The sequence below is a fragment of the Paralichthys olivaceus genome, chromosome 20, assembly GCF_024713975.1.
Source record: "Paralichthys olivaceus isolate ysfri-2021 chromosome 20, ASM2471397v2, whole genome shotgun sequence".
NCBI classification, from domain to species: domain Eukaryota; kingdom Metazoa; phylum Chordata; class Actinopteri; order Pleuronectiformes; family Paralichthyidae; genus Paralichthys; species Paralichthys olivaceus.
The window spans coordinates 14,483,728-14,500,327 of record NC_091112.1 but is presented as its reverse complement, the minus strand read 5'-3'; the positions used below and the strand labels follow the sequence as shown (position 1 = coordinate 14,500,327).

Below are 16,600 nucleotides of genomic sequence, written 5' to 3'. Positions count from 1 at the left end.
GCACAAATAAGAGCCCTCGGTTTACTCTGTGCTCAAGATAAAGCTCAATCACACAACAGCTGGCACATTCCTGACAGCGACAAACATAAAAGTTGGATTCTTAAGTAAGACCTTCACATTTCACATATTTATACTCTGAGATTATAAATCGGGTGGTGTCTACGACCTCGCCCCTGCCAAATATTTATCCCTCTAGTTTTATCTATTAACTTGCTCATGAGCAAAAGTGATGGTTCCCATAAAAAAAAGCTTCTTCTCTCGTAGTCAAGTCAACAAGCGTCTCCCGAGTACAGATGTCGCTCCGTCTGATTAGCCGCTCGCATGTCTGCGTGTGAGCGTGTTGTTTGTCTCGCCATGGCCAGATGGCAGAGAATGTTTAGTCAAATGGGATTAGAGATTAGGATTTAGTGGACTTCAAATTACCTAGACGCACAGTCACTGGATGACACACTACTAAAAGCAGAGCTGAGAGGTGGAGGTGCCGCGCAAGTTCAACAACGCAAACTCAGCCTGTTTAGAGTCAGTAACACAAAGGGAGACAATGAGTAAACACAAGGGTTTGACTGGTTTAAAGTTTGATATTCTTGGAAATGCACTTGTGACAAAATTAATTTATTATTATTTACTTTTTTATTGGAGGTTGGTTTGCTTGTCATTTTCCAGGATTACCAACTCTAGCTTTAGAGATGTAACAATTCAACTAGAGATTCAAATAATGATCATTTCACTCCATAACTCGTTAATACGTTTTTGCAGTTATTAACATATATGATTTTTTTTCTTGCTAAATGACTTAAAAGATTAATAGAGATTAGTCTAGTGTTTAGTGAAAAGCAATAATAAAAGGAGACACTGACACTGACACTGCAGAAGGCCGACAGGGGAGCACACACACCCTGACCCTACCTGTTTAAACCGCTGCTATTGGGCAAAATTTCATTGTACTCGAGTATGATGACAATAAAGACCTTGAATCTCAACGTGCAGTAAAGCCAGCAGCAGAGGCCAAAGCGCCATGGCAAACAGGTCAGATCCAGACAACAAGGATCTATAGGCTGCGGCATGTGTTGCATAAGTCAGCCTGGATTCCCCTCACTGTGGGCCTCACGTATAGGACAGGGTGTGCTCTGTGAACACATACAGCTACCGCGCCGCTACAGTGCAGGACTGGATTGACAGAGAGAGGGAGAGACAGAAATGGAGCGCTGAGACTGGGTGAATTATTGTGCAGGACGCACATACGCACATAAACACACACACAAGCACAAAGCAGCAGTCATCAAGTGGAAGAGAACATTTAAGGACTTTCCTTTACTGTGTGTGTGTGTGTGAGTGTGTGTGTTGGTTGACGGTCTCCCATTTCAAAGCTGCTTTGGTGTGTTGATTGTTTGTGCTCACTGTCTGCAGCTAATGAGTTCACTCAGTGCGTATGTGTGTGTGTGTGTCTGTAGATGATCCAATGCATCGCGGCGCGTAAATCACTAATTAGCCTTGTGACCGTAGATGCTGCCCTACTTCTCCACTTCTGCGAGTGCGTCCCTGCTCGGTTCAAGGGGCCGAGGCCTTATGACATTGCATTGCACAAGCTTTCTGTGGAATGATTCAGCAGTGCCTGGAGGTGCCAGGCAAGACTTGCCGCGGCACCTGAGACAAGAACATACCACGAATACAATGTGAGGCATGGATCAGATGACTTGTGATTTTTTTTTTCTCCCCGAGATCATTGTTTCAGCTGTTGTTATTACAGGGACAATAAAGACGAGGGGAAGAAAATATCACCAGAGGGAAAGACAAACACTGTGGTTAGTAAGTTAAGAAATATTCAAGAGAGGGAAAGAAAAACAAAGAGAGAAAGGGTTATCAGTGTGACTCCTACACTGTATGGTAAGTCCCCAGTAAGCTTGAGGCCTGACCCAGTTTGGAGGGAGTGAATGTGGGACACACAGGCGCACTTCCAGCTATTATATGGCTGGAAATACTTTGAGTCATGTGGCTGAGGTCAAACGCCAGGACCCTGTGATCTAAACTCGTACTGAAAGATTACATCTCAGACTCTGACTGGAAACTAAAGAAAGAGATGATGGAGGGTTCGACAATAACGTGAAACAACTCTGTCCTGATTCTTTGGAGAGCAGGAGAGGGCGAGAAGAGAAGGTGGCAGGTAAGGAGAGGGAAACGCAGCTCCTAAATAGGCTTTTGGAGCGACGCCAGGTATTGTGTAAGCAGTTCTACAGTCGGCTGGCACACCTTGGGTTTGAAAGGGGTACGACATGTTGTTGCATAAACAAAAGAGCTGAAATCACTGCCGGGAAAAAAACACGCTCTCTCCTTACAGCCTGAGCTGGCAGGTGTCAGGGGAGAAATGAGCTCAGCTAAACTCCACTGAAAGATAACAAGTAAGCACAGGCGTCCAGTCTTTATCAAACAAAGAGGTAGAAAATAACCGCAGTAATGGCAGTTAAACAAAGTGGCAGCAGGTAAACTGAGCTGTGCTGTGTAAACCTGCCAATGAGATAAATGGAAAACGTGAGCTGATGTCATGTAAAAACATCACACAACCAATTTTCTTTCATCACAAATAAGCAATCATTGGTTTAGATCATTCAAAGCCTTTTGATTTATTGATTTAAAAACCGTCTGGATGAGGGTTAAAGTGCAGGGCGACTTCGGTTGGACTCCAGGCAAAGAGACAAAGCTCCTGACATGGAGGATTCATTCAGTCTGAACCGTGTGAACGGTCACGATCCCAGTTTAAGGCACATGCAGCAAAAGTAGAAAAATAAACTTTCTTCTAATAATCTAAGCAAGAAATAAAAAAATATCCTTTTTGTCTTTGCGTGCAATTGAGATCTAATTTATCCAAAACGTTGACTTGGCCAGACCATCAATTTTGCAAAAAAGAACTGCTGTAAGAATCCAGACTCATGAGGGGAAAAAAAGTCTCTTCTTATCCACATTCAGTGAGGATCCGTGTTATGAGTTTTCAGGGCTGGAAGAGCTTTTCATCCTTTTAAAATTTAACTGCTTTGACAAATTATGATTTGCAGGAATTAATTGAACTCAGTGGGAAGCGAGAAAGAAACCCGGGGAGAGACAATCCCAGAAGATTCCCACTTAGAGTGAAAGAAATATTTGTGATTCTATAAAGACTAGAAGGAAAGCTCCAGTTGTGAGAGCAGACCAGTGGTGGGAGCCTGAATAAACGTGTGTGGTCCAGAGTCAGCTCAGTTGCTAAAGTGTCACCGGTACTTCCTCGTGTGTCGTCCTGGTGTCTCGGGAAGACTCCTGGAAAGTTTCTGTGCAGCCCAGAGCGCCGGTGTCCTCTGAGAGTGTCTCTGCTGCAGACACTGGAGCGCCTGTGACACCCTGAGATCCACAGGCTGAATCCGTCTTCCTCTTCTTCCTCACATGATGGTGATGCTTCTTGGACTTCAGGTGAGCTGCAGGTGAGAAAATAAAAACACTGGATAAATGCTGGAACTCTGTGACACTATGGATTGTGTATAAAAAAGTATAAAAAACGATGACAAGTCATTTTTTCGTGTCTGGTTAGCGTATTGTGTGGGTCGACAGCCTCACCTGTCCACTCGAAGTCACCAAGAATCACTTTGTCACACAAGTCACACGTGTGGCGGCTCCGTTTGTTTTTCTTCTCCGCCTCCTCTACTCTGATTGGTGGAATTGTCGGCTCCTCACCCTGATTGGTTGAAACACAGAATTTTAGCTTGGTGGAGGGTTAATGAAATGTTCAGTTGTATCATTCACGGATTGTGAGCAAAACTTAATTTTCCAGGTCTATTGCCCCAAAAATTCTAGGATCCTATTTGTTTGAGACAAGAATCAATTAATTTTTTGGGGCATTTTTACCTTCATTGAGAACTTGAGCATGAAAGGGAGGCATGGGGGAAGACATGCAGCAAAGGCCCTGAAGCTGTGGCCCCTGTCAAGTGTTCATATATGGATCAAGGTTCATTACTGTTAAAACTATAAACTTTCATCATGAGAACTTGCTCCATTACTCAGGTGCTTTGGGGCGTAAATATGTGAACACCTCAAGTCAGGTGTCCTGAGGTACAGTGACAACAAACTGTGTAGTCTCCTTTTCTCTATTACACAGCAGAGCAAAACATTATATTCTACAAGTTGAGCGATGGAGACTTATTTATATGTTGAAGAGCTGAGAGAGGTGGGAGACGCACATGCAGAGAGCGACACAAAACCGTTTTAATAATTAATTATAAAATGTGCCCATGCCATGGTCTGGTACTTCTTTTACACTCATCATATGAAGTGTTGGGGGACAATTTATTGTTGTGCACTGAGGGAAACAGGGATTGATTTTGAACTCAGTACTGGTTTTATCAATTGTATGACATTTTATCAGTTTATCAGTTTATTCCATTTGACATTTCTATGAAAATGTGTCAAGATCGGCGCTTTAATTCTTGAGTTATAGCTATAAACATGGTTTTGTGAGGTCGGGGTGACCTTTGACCACACAAATCTAATCACTTCATCCCTGAGTCCAAGTGAACATTTGTTCCAAATTTAAAGAATTTTCCTCAAGGCGTTCCTGAAACATTGCATTTGTCAAAATGAGAAGGAAAGAGAGGGAACACAAAATGAAATCATGCAATTAAAGAAGAAAAAGAATTAGGGAGTGAATAAGAAAAAGAATTAGGGAGCATGAAGGAAGGAAGAAATAAGAGGTAAACAGGGATAAGAGAAATAAATAGTGTTGAATAAGCTACACCTGGATAAAAGAAGCACAGGAATAAAGTAAGGACCATGGGCAAAGCAAAAAGGAAAATAAATGGACAGATTGGGAAATGAGAGACGGGAAGAAAAGTAAAAAAAAAAATTAAGAGGAACTATAAAAAAGTGACCATAAAAAAAGGAAAAATGGAGAAGAATAGAAAGTAGCAAGAAATAAAGCAAATAAAGAAGGGATCAAATCAGGATGTGGGAAGAAGGAACCATGTTGGAGAAAAAAAGAAAGCAAAATGGAGAGAAGTAATTAAAAAGGGAGGGGCGGTGAAGGAGAGGAGGAAGGAACAAAAGAGAGAGAGAAAGGGAAAAAGAAGCTGCTGATTTAGAGTATGAGGCCCCACCTTACTGAGACTGTCCAGTATCTGCAGTGCAGGGTTCAGCACGGTCTCCTCCCACCTCGACACGTCCGTCACATCCAGGCCGTACACTGGTGGCACGTTGTCTCCCGGACCTACACACACACAAAGACACACACACACACACACATAGGTCAGAAACGCACACACACACACACACACAGAGATAGCACAGATACTATTTACGAGGCCGACACAGGCTGCCAGTAAATATAATGGATATTTTGTTTTAGCGTTTCCTTGTTCATTTTTATTAAACATGTGGAGAAGCCTCTGACAACATCATCTCACTGCAACTATTAAATTGTGTTAGTGACTATTTAATACAGTGTATTTAAATGAAGGGTTTCTCATTGAAAACCAATATACTGATGACGTTTTACAAAAAAGTCAGAGACATTGCACCGTGTATCGTATCAAAGAGGTTGACGCTGATATAAATAATTTATTCTTAATATGAAGGAGTCTACTGGTTTGCAAGTTACGTAGCTACGCCAATGCATACTGGGAAATTTACAGTAGCAGTGATGTGACGCTGGAGCTGCACCCTGAAGCTCTGTCAACCTGCTGACTCACACTGGCTCGATAATGTCTCTCCCTCCATCCCTCCCTCCCTCTCGTCCCCTGTGCACCATCTCTCTCTCTCTCTCGCCATCAGTCTCACTTTGGCTTGCACTCACTCTCCCATTCTCCCTCTCCCCCCATCTCCAACTGTTCCACCCCTATGTTTTCTATTTTACATCAGTCAGCAGTCTCCAGGCCTCAGAGCTAAACTGCAGGACCCGTCCCTGCCCTGCTGGTCGGTCTGTCTGTCTGTCTGTCTCTCAGTCTGCAACGAGAGCCACTGTCCTGGATTGACTGAAGACACAGATGATGTGTGCAACTTGTAGAGAAGCTGCCGCTGTATGTAAACCAAGTCAGATTTTTGGCATGAATATTACATGTGTAGTGCACCTACAGTTAATTACTCATTATATCTAGATACAAATACGAACAGGAAAATAGGGCTGGGAATTAAAACAATATCAATAAATATAGCAATATAATTGTCATCAATAGCAATTTATCAAAAATCCAATATAAGATATAATGCTGATGCACAGTGAGGAGGTATAACGCATTATTGATCTGCCAGATGTTTTGCTGTTTATCAGGTGTTTGTCAAATTCTGCTCATAAAGAAGAGTTTAAATATATATCATGATAAGTATCAATAATGACCGATATGACATTTTTTATCTATATATATTTTAGGACATATCGTCCAGCGATACAGGAAAAAGAGAATGAATGAAGGAAAAGGGAAAATACAGAGGGAAAATACAGAGGGATATCACAACAGAAAGGTTCAAGATAAAAACAAGAGGTTTCGCTCTGGTATGGGCCTCTCATGTACAAGCAAACGCAACGATATATATTCCACTCGATGATGAAAAAAGATGTTTAACCTGTTTTCCAAGTAACGTCTCTTTCTCAGAACAAGAACAAATATTAAATCAGCTGGTTGCCTGGATATGAGACACAGTCTAAACTTTAAGAGAGCTGAGTTGTAAAACAAGAATTATTGCCATATAACTTTCTTCAGTAGCAATCTATCTACTACTTCAGAAATCTCTGTCTGTAGTCACTCATATCTCGAGAACCTTTCATGTTATCAGCTTCACACTTGGCATGTGTATTGTTAAAGGCTCGAGAAAGTCTCAAATTCAGTCAGATTTGGAAATGCCGAATAAATAAACAGGCAAACAGCGCTCTGTAGCAGTGGCGGCTTGGACTCATCAATGTAAGTGATGTGGTCTCTTACAACAATGGGTGCGCTCACTACAAAGACAACAAGAGATTCTCCAGTTCAGGGTTCTGCGCACAAGTCGAGCTTCACTGAACTTTGAATGAACAGGTGAACAGCTCTTTGTGCAGCAGCGGTGGAGCAGCTCCAGGTTTCGGTGAACTGAGTCCTGCGGCAGGTCTTTATTTACACTGCAGATCACTTTAAGGGTTTGCACTAGTATAACAATCAATATATAAGAAATATAACGTTTTGCATTGCACAGGCACAGTGAGAGGTATAACACATATGATTATTAATATAAGAATCTGTATATTCCACATCCGGTTTGTGAAATGTGTGAAAAGTGTTTGTCGTGGACACTGCACAAACACAATTTCAACCACAATCATCTCTTTTGTTTCTTTCTCTCAGTTGCAAAAATCTGCCTTTCTACTGATTTACACTGAATGACTGAATATTTATTGTGATGATTATTGTGAGTTACATTGTGCAGCAGAGGGAAGAGTTCTTCATGTCAAAAGCTAGAAGAGTTTTAAGTGAATGAAGAGTCGAATCACATGAGGCGATTCACCATATTTCACACTGCTCCTTCTGCTGCCACAAACCTGCCTGAGGCCTAGAACCATCTGTAGTGACTCCTTGTGACCTATAAATGTGGATAATCAGCTGAGTTCCCCTTTTACATGCTGCTGTTAGAAAGGCTGACAATGTTGTCCATGATGATTTAATAGGTCAGCGTGTTAAAGTCAGGGTTATCAGTCAATCTAACTTAAAAATAGGTCCTAATGAGGAAATTGGTGTCATAAGATGTGTATCATAAGATTTCCCTCTAATCCACTGAAATCAAGCTATTATGACATTTCATTAAAAAAAAAAAAAACACAGAAGTCAATCTCATGGTGGCGCTAGAGCAAGAGGGAGGTGATCACCAAACTATATTGATTAGCAGCCATGAATCAACACTACCAACCTTATAGCTGGGCCACTGTCATGACTAAAAATTCAAACTGAGACACAAACCTGGCTGCAGCTCTCTCCATGTTCAGTTTTTTTTTTTGCATTTATTATCTTATAAGTTAAGCACATACACTCAGGTAAATGAATCCCATTAACCTGCAGGCACGGTTAGCCAACTCAATTATGACTTAATCCCTTTCCACAGCCAGCCAGACCTGTGGAGTGGAAGGCAGCAGACAACCTTTAGACTGGAGTCACTCACTCTGCTGGGACTCCATCATTACTGAGGAGTACAACGTGGTAACTGTCTAACTACACAGCTCACAGTATTGCCTCTATCAGAGGAATGTGTCTGTCTGTCTGTCTGTGTGTGTGTGTGTGTGTGTGTGTGTGTGTGTGTGTGTGTGTGTGTGTGTGTGTGTGTGTGTGTGTGTGTGTGTGTGTGTGTGTGTGTGTGTGTGTGTGTGTGTGTGAGCAAACAAAGAGCGTCTTCACATGGACATGCACAAGAGCTATAAAGTTAAATTCAGTGCTCAGTGTGAACCACATTTTTACCCTGGTCTAATTTTGCCTATTGTTGGTTATTATTCCCAATGAACCACATTTTAACATCATTCAGTGTTGCTGTGCTTAACAAAATAACTGACAAAGGGTTTAAAAGCAAAATAAACACTAGAATGTTACCCAGTAGAGTGCATACAGCTATAGATATATCAGCTCCCTAAATATGCCTGATTCTTTCAGATATATGGAAATCGAAATGTTCTGGATCAGCCCCTTTAATCTAATCTGCTCCAAAAGTTACTGTGTTCTTTATTAGCCCATACATTTCCACCCACTTTCAATAAAATTGGTTGTAGTTTTTTGTTTAATCCAGCAAACACACACAAACAGCAATGAAAACAGAACCTCCTTGGCAGAGGGAATAAAGATCCTTGATCACAGTGTCTCAGTTCTCCTGCACCAGCATCTAGTGGCTTCCCACTCAGTCCTGCATGTGTGTTTACACAATCATACAGTGGGTCAGTTTGTCAGGATGTGTTTCTTTAAAAACAGCAGTGCCTGTTAATCAAAGCCTCAGGTTTCACTAGTGTGGTTACTGTTTGTGTTCACCCCTTTATATACAGTCTATGGTTCACCCGCGTGTTTGTGTGTGTGTAAGAGGGGGAGTCTTTTGTGTTTGTGGCACAATAGTGGGCAGGTGGTGGCGGCGAGCGTCACCTGGCATACCTCAACCAGATGCAGAGCTGGAGCTCACCTGCGCCCTCGTGTCGGCACTGTCTCTCTCCTTACTCTGTTCTTTTATCTCGCTTAACGCCGTCACCAGCCCTCCCTCAATTCCCTTCTGCAATCACCAGCCTCCCACTGGGCAGAGTGGAGTGGTGCTAAATAAAAGGGACATACTGCAAGGTGGGTTGCCAGATGCTAGATGGAACCAGCTGCCCCTCTCCATCGGGCGTGTTTGGGATCTGGTGAAATTTAACTCTGCTAATCCGCTCTGCAGTGAATGAGAGTTGATAAGAAATGCTGCAGGGACAAAGAGCAGGGTGGTCCACACACACACACACACACACACACACACACACACACACACACACACACACACACACACACACACACACACACACACACACACACACACACACACACACACACAGAGCATTGCCTTTGCCAAGAAGAAAAAGCATCCCCTGTCGTTGGGCAGCTGCTTGTCAGTGTGTGTGCGTGTCTGTGTGCGTGTGTGTGTGTGTGTCTGTGTGTGTGATGAAACAGTAGTCCACCTGTTGCAACAAATGGGCCTGGAGTCATTTGCTGCCTCATGTTTGCTGAGTGAGGATATATAGGTTGTGTGCACTCTACTATAAAAACCCAACAACCAGTGTCAATGCGGCTCCCCTCGGTCCAGCTGTGCATCCTACACTGTTGTCCCAACACTGGCGCACAACAGCTGCCTCTGCTCACACAACGGCCACCTTCCTCTTTCCTGCAGTTCCTCTTCCACTTTTTACTCCCTCACCTCTTTCATTATCTCATGTTCATGTGTAACATCTCCAGGTTAAGTATCATGGAGCAAGCTTATTGTGTAGCCAGATATTAGAAAATTAGGCAGAATTTAAAATAATGTTCCCTTGGTTCTATATGTCCATGACAATTATCTATGAGCTAACCCTTGTCTCAAAAATACTAAGCAGGTTTTGAGTGAATCTGAAATTCAAATGGTCCCCTGCTGTCCAAAGCTCCTACTTCATAGGACCGATTCCATGGTGTTCCACTTCCCGCTGGGGTCTAAGCGCCAATGTCTTCTCCCCCATTCACTACAAATTTGATTTAATTCTAATCCTTTCAAGTCTAATTCTTGCGCATGCCTCCTAAATCACAGGCATATTTCCTGCTTTCTGTAGGTTCACCAGCTCTTTCTCTCTCAGTCAACACCTGACATGCTCATCTTGGGCCAATCAACTGTAAGCTGTCAAAGTTTATAATATGTTCTCTCCCTCCTGTCATTCAGCTGTTAATTTAGTACTGCAATCAATGAAATGTATTAGAAAATCTCATAACAAAATTTAAAAATAAATTAAAACATTTTTGCAATTCATTGCCGCAAAATGGCTTTTCTGTTTTACGAATAAATCAAGGTTTTCTTTTGGTCTGGAAAAGACAAAGTGGTGACACAAAGTTCCCTCGAACTAGCAACATTGTGGCTATTATTAAGCTCTACAGCTCTAATTTTTGGGCAGTCTTCTAAAGTGGCAGCATGACCCAAATGCTTTGTCTGTAATCGACGTAACAAGGTTTATCTGTAAACTTCATCAACCTTTAGGTTTTTCTCTTTTGTTTATATAATCAGTGTTTCCATCCCAGTCAGTAGATTTTTCTAGATGCTCTTGAACCGATTGTAGTATTTCCATTCAAATTCTGTGCAGATATGTCAGTACCAGGTGATAACTGACAAGGAACTGCAGAACAGAAATTTAACCAAAGCAAACTGCATGTAACTATTACATAGACAATTCTTTGAAAACTGATAATCATCAAAGACATTTGCTTATGTTGCATGCTTAGGTGTGTTTGTTAGTGAACGACTTTGTACCCTGTGGTGTTTTGATGAGCTGCTGTGATAAGAGAGTGAGGGAGACGAGCAACAAGTGCCCTGTCTGGCGTCTCACCAAGGATGTTGTGGTTACATATCCCTGCCACAACACGGCTATTTTTATTCTGGATTTATGGGGTTCCTGCTGAAGGGAAGATGTGTTTTCTCTTTTCTCAACACAACAACATCTGATGTCAGCTGAGCTGACAAAACATTTTATGCAATACTGTAGAATTCTCACCTTCTGCAGGCCTCTCTTGTCTCTCCCCTCCTACAGGAGGTGACAGCGAGGTCACTGAAGTCACAGCAACACTAGCTCCACTATCTCCGCTGGAGGAGGTGGTATTTGTCTGTGCATGTGTGTCCAGTGACAGCTTTGCACTTGCTCGAAGACCAGAGTGGAAACTTGCCCCCCACCTGTTGGCCCAGCTGGATTGGTTTACCTGCGCTCTCTATCCTCCCAGCTATCCATGTGTCGTTCCTCTTTCCCTCTCTGTCTCCCTCCATCTAGTCTGATGGAGACTCAGGGTATCAGGCTGCCATTGGCCACATGTCTCCTCCGCCTCTGCTATCTACCTATTACCCCTTCGCTACGGGAAACAGCAACAACCTCTGTGCTACAACCCATACACGGAAAGGTTTTGATAGAAATGTGTCATACTTGTTTATATTGGAATTGTCCATTTAAAGCTAGAGTTGGAAATCCTAGAATAGCAAGAAAGAGCAGGCTACAATTTGAAAAAGTGCAAGATACATCCCACTCCCTCCCATTGGCCCGCTCATCAAAGCTTCACCCCGCAAACACATGTACGTGCACTCACAGCTCCTGAATATCGTCTCTGCTTCAGCGGTGTATGTCTCTCCAGTTGAAGATGCTGGTCATGTGCAGGAGAGGGCAGGGTGCACAGGCAGGCCGGCAACTACTAATTTATGACTATTGGAACGTGAAGAGGATTTTAAAAAGGGTTTCAGAGACAAATGACCACCTCTACCTTTATATGACTCTTCATTCTATATCTTCCACTTTAACAAGTTCCAGCAAACACTATTTTGCAGGTCACCGTCACAGCATCCTGAGCTAAACGCTTCCTGAGACAACTGTGATGGGTTGATGAAACATAAACAAGCCAGTGCAGTCAGACCATTCTCCAGTGCTGACACAGCACTTTGGCAAGACTACAATCCATCCATCCATCTATCCATCCATCACTCACTCCAGGGACTACACGACAACTACACCCCAGTTACCTAACACTCACGAGGCCTCAGTCCAACCACACGAGTATTCTCCCCACAGGTAGAGTGTGTGGGCTTGTCTGCCACTCTTTGGGACTTAAAATGTATTTTTAAAAAACTGCAGGCTCTGGGGTAGTTTGCGCAATATTTGACATTTATAAATATGAATGCAACCTCAAATTAACATTTTCTTTATGAGTAATTAAATCCATTTTTAATTAAACACACAGACACATGTCCTATAAGCATACACCCACATACAGATTTACTTAAAGTGAAGACCACTTAAGCTTGATTTAATTTGAGCTGCCTGACCTGGTGCTTCAATCCCCAGAGCGGTCAGAGTCGAGACCGTCAAGAGAACCACGTAACCTGCTGAGGGGTATTTAAGACACTGAACTCCCACCTGCTCGCTCACCGTCACTGTCTCAAACTGTGGACTGAAAACTGGGTTAAACCATGGTGCACATGTGATGTTGTCTCTTTCTGTATTCTCATTGTGTTTGTAAGACCATTCGTCTTTCCCTTTGACCCACTAGTCTCTGTACGGTTTGGTCCCAGCAGCCCTCAGTGACCCTGTTGCCTACGTTTGTGTGGTCGGGGCAAATTCGCTGCAGCTATGTAATGCTTCATGAGATAAGCCTGCTCAGCTGAGACCTGCTGGCATCTGTGTGAGTGAGTGTGTGTGTGTGGCTTGGATGAAACAAAACAGAGGTCACCAGTGACAGCAAGAGTGGACGGTGAGCAGAGAGGACGCAGGGCAAAGAGGTGGGACGAAGGGGGCTAACAGGGTTAAAGAGTAGGAGTGGAGTTTAAGAATAAAGGTGAATATGTTGAAGCTGTGACACTGAAAAAGCACCTGAAAATGGGTGTTTACACATGGGAGCATGATCCCGGTGAAGTTTACTCTGATTTCTCCTCATTTCAAGAGGAAATTCCTGTATTTGTCCACCAGGGTGATATCCCCTTATTTCTGTCCTCAATTGGGGCAAAAAGTGTGAACTTATTTCAACTTTCTCAAAAATGAATCTCAAAACCTTGAAGTTTAATACAGTATCAATTTACTTTTTCTATCTATATATCTTAACCCACTAACCCAGTAAAATGCCTTCAAACCTATGGATCTACAACTTCAACTGGACTATCCAAACATTTTTTAATTGTGCGACTGGTACCTAGATCCACACATCAATGCATTTGTTTTGAATGCAGGGCTCTTTTTAGTGTGACAGAGGAGACTCCTGCAGATTCTGCAAACAAAACAAAAATGACAGGGACATTTTAGGAGGAGTTGGAGGGTGTTTTGATGAGTGTCCTTACAGACTTCAAGAGGTGGAAAGTGTAATGTTACAGACTGCCATCTTACAGAGTTGAAGAACACTTAAAAACCTTAAGTAAACATCCTGGAAGTCCCTGTGGCTACTGCAGTGAACTGTACCGCACGAGCTACAATAGTAACAAAGGGAATTACTTTGTGTTTACTTGTGGTCCTCAGGGTTTGAGATGATTTGTGATAAATTGAAGATTTTTGAGGGCTGTAGGACTCATGCTCCCTGTCCTGATTAATTGTCACATTCTTTATTTCCCATATATCTGCAGCTGGGTCGGTGAGCAAAATGTGCAGTGCCCGTTCTCAACCTGCCTGTATGTAATGGGCTGTTTGTTTGGCCTGTGGTAAAGTTGGTTGCAGCTTTCTTTCTGAAAATGTAAAAGTGATGAACTGCAGCAAGAAAAGACCGACTGCTGGACCCAGTCCACAGAACCCTGAATCTGCTCAACGGTCGCTGCACAAAGAACGCTGGATGCCGGTTTATTAATTTTTTTAATCACGAAAATTTTGACACTGCACTTTCTTGGGCCCTTAAGAGTACACATGCCAGGAGATAAGAGGAACAGTTCTCGTTCTTCCACATAAAGACAGACAGACAGAGTTATCTGGAATTAATAAATAGATAAATAGTCAGGCAATAGTGAAAAATATGAGAATGAGAAAAAAATATGAGATTTCAACCTTTTAGACCTCCACAGTTTGGAGCTCATGCACAAAAAACCTATTTAAGTGACTTTTGAGAACTGTCAGCACCAACTGTTGTAACTCTCTCTCAGACTTTTAACTGTGACACCTGTACAGCCAGACCGATTTTAGCAGAAAATTCTCTCCTGAACCCGAACTTGCTGAGCTGACATGTGAGCAGAGAATCCATGTGAGTTCACATGGGCTTTTCTAAGAAAACATACAGAGCCTGAAACACAGGCACAATAGCACAGACAACGTCAGACAGATTACTGCATATATTAAAGAGTAGTAACACACACACACATGTGATGAAGACCATATGGTGCGTGCAGCGGGTAGGCAGGCAGTCAGAAAGAGGGGTATTGAGGTTTAGGGCCTGGCGTGGCCTAAGCCACTTGGGCCTAACAGGATTAGGAGGCTGGGTTACTGCAGGGCATGTTGCTGGTGGGACAGAGAGGCCAGGTTTCCATTTGAGACTGAGAAACACACAGAGCCTTTATATACATTTTAAAACACGACTGACTTCCACGGGTTGTGACGAGGGTGGGAAATAACCACCTGCCAAAGACAGGCTGATCTTGGCTGTGCTGGCTGCATTTATCCATTGTTCTGTGCCAGACACAGAGGCAGGTAACAGCCACTGCAGTTCATTTCTATGCATTTGGTGGCACAGGGGACTCGGTGCTGGGAAAGATGCTCAGCTGCAGGTGTTTAACAGGGATGGATTTTGAAACATTATTCTCAAACTTATAATGTCACATCAACTCAAGAATGCTGCATTTAATGTCCACAAGTGAAATATGTAATGCTTTCAAATCTCTTGTATTGATTTGAAACGTTTAGAAAGTGACATCACCCCACTAATGTTCACATGCACGTACACAGTCACACAGACGGACACAGAATACAGTGTATCCTGTAGCACAGTCAGAGGTTTATTGGTAAAGCTAATGGAGTGCATGAATCACATCTTGTTAATGAGAGTGCTGATGGCTAAGGAACTGTAGAAGACACGCACAAGCACACGCGCACACACACACACAAAGGGTACTCACGTTTAAGGAAGCGGTTTCGGACCCATTTATTCTGTTTACGGGCGTAACGCTTCGTAGCGATCTTCACAGCTTCTACACCTGGACACAGTTGGAAGGAGGGTGTTATAGATAAGAGAAAAAATCTTTTAATACATTCTTTTGGTTGGTCAGTCATCCAGTTGACCAACCAGTGAATCTTAATCCATCTCAGTGACAATGATCAGGTATTTCTCTGACCTTTGACTCGTAGTGCGTCTTTCTCTTGCAGGGTGCTGCTTTCAGGAGCGGTCAGGTAGGCATGAAACTCCTTAAAACCGATCGACTGGAAAATCCCATGTTGATAGCTCTGACTAGGGGAAAGGAAAGGAGAGGAGAGAAGGAAACTAAACATTATCCATTGATACGAAAAGTTTCCATCTGCAATTTGACATTTCTATATACCCAGTGGTGACTCATGTCACCTTCTCCTGCTCCTCCTCTATCAGGCTGAGCAGATGTGAGGCCCTTGGGGAGACAAAGTGACAGAATGACATTAAAAAAACTGAATGGCACTGGCAGAGGCAACCACAGGTGACGGAAGTGACGTCGGTTTGGGGCAGAAGCCCGCTGGTTACCTCTGCACATGTAGACAGAACATTCTGTCAAAATCAGAACACTGCTTCTATTTGAGACCGAGCGGTACACTCCTCAGTTTAGTCATAGCTCATCTATGTGCATATGTGTTAAATTCAATAACTTGATGATTTTTTGAATTTGCAAGAAAATGGATTATCTATTCAAACTATGTGAAAATATTCTCACTTTATTCTCAAAATATTACAATTTGATTATGATGTTATATTACGACATTCTCGAAATAGCAGCATTTTTTTCTTCAATAATAAATTAATACATTTTGATGATAATTGACTTTTTCATGACTAAGACAAGATGAAGAAGAGACGACACCAACATCGTTTAACACTGAACGTGGCTGAATCAACATGCAATAATGTTCACAAAAAAAGGCTTAAGTATAGTTTAGAAAAAACACATCTCTTTTATTTTCATTTTTCAAAATATCAAAAACTAACAAGGACCCAACATTGTAATACAAATAATAACCATGTTTGTCCCATTACTTATAACTTGTAACAGAAACAAGAAGAGGAAAGAACAAAAATAAATCTGGCTAGACGGGCAGAGACAGAAATTTGAGAATAACAGCAGAGCACAGGAAATGTAGAGTCACTGGAGGGAGGAAAAGAAAGACAGAGGAAGAGAGGGGAGGGCGGGAGAGATCTGACCTTGATGTCTGGCCACAGCAGCCAGCCGGGGATGGAGACATGAGGGTAAAGGAGAGACGGACAGA

General features: G+C 42.6%; 1 protein-coding gene across 2 annotated transcripts in view; it reads right to left on the bottom strand.

The window, feature by feature from the left end:
- Nucleotides 1–2,593: 2,593 nt before the first annotated feature.
- The window catches only part of trit1 (tRNA isopentenyltransferase 1), a 33,927-nt gene continuing 19,920 nt past the window's right edge, over nucleotides 2,594–16,600 (bottom strand). For both annotated transcript variants that reach the window (XM_069515877.1, XM_020090343.2), the window contains exons 7-11: nucleotides 15,487–15,599; nucleotides 15,271–15,348; nucleotides 5,112–5,221; nucleotides 3,580–3,697; nucleotides 2,594–3,440 (exon numbers count right to left, since the gene is read on the bottom strand). In XM_069515877.1, the coding sequence (XP_069371978.1) occupies nucleotides 3,232–3,440; nucleotides 3,580–3,697; nucleotides 5,112–5,221; nucleotides 15,271–15,348; nucleotides 15,487–15,599 (628 nt within the window). In that variant the 3' untranslated portion in view covers nucleotides 2,594–3,231. The remainder of the gene's footprint in view (nucleotides 3,441–3,579; nucleotides 3,698–5,111; nucleotides 5,222–15,270; nucleotides 15,349–15,486; nucleotides 15,600–16,600) is intronic.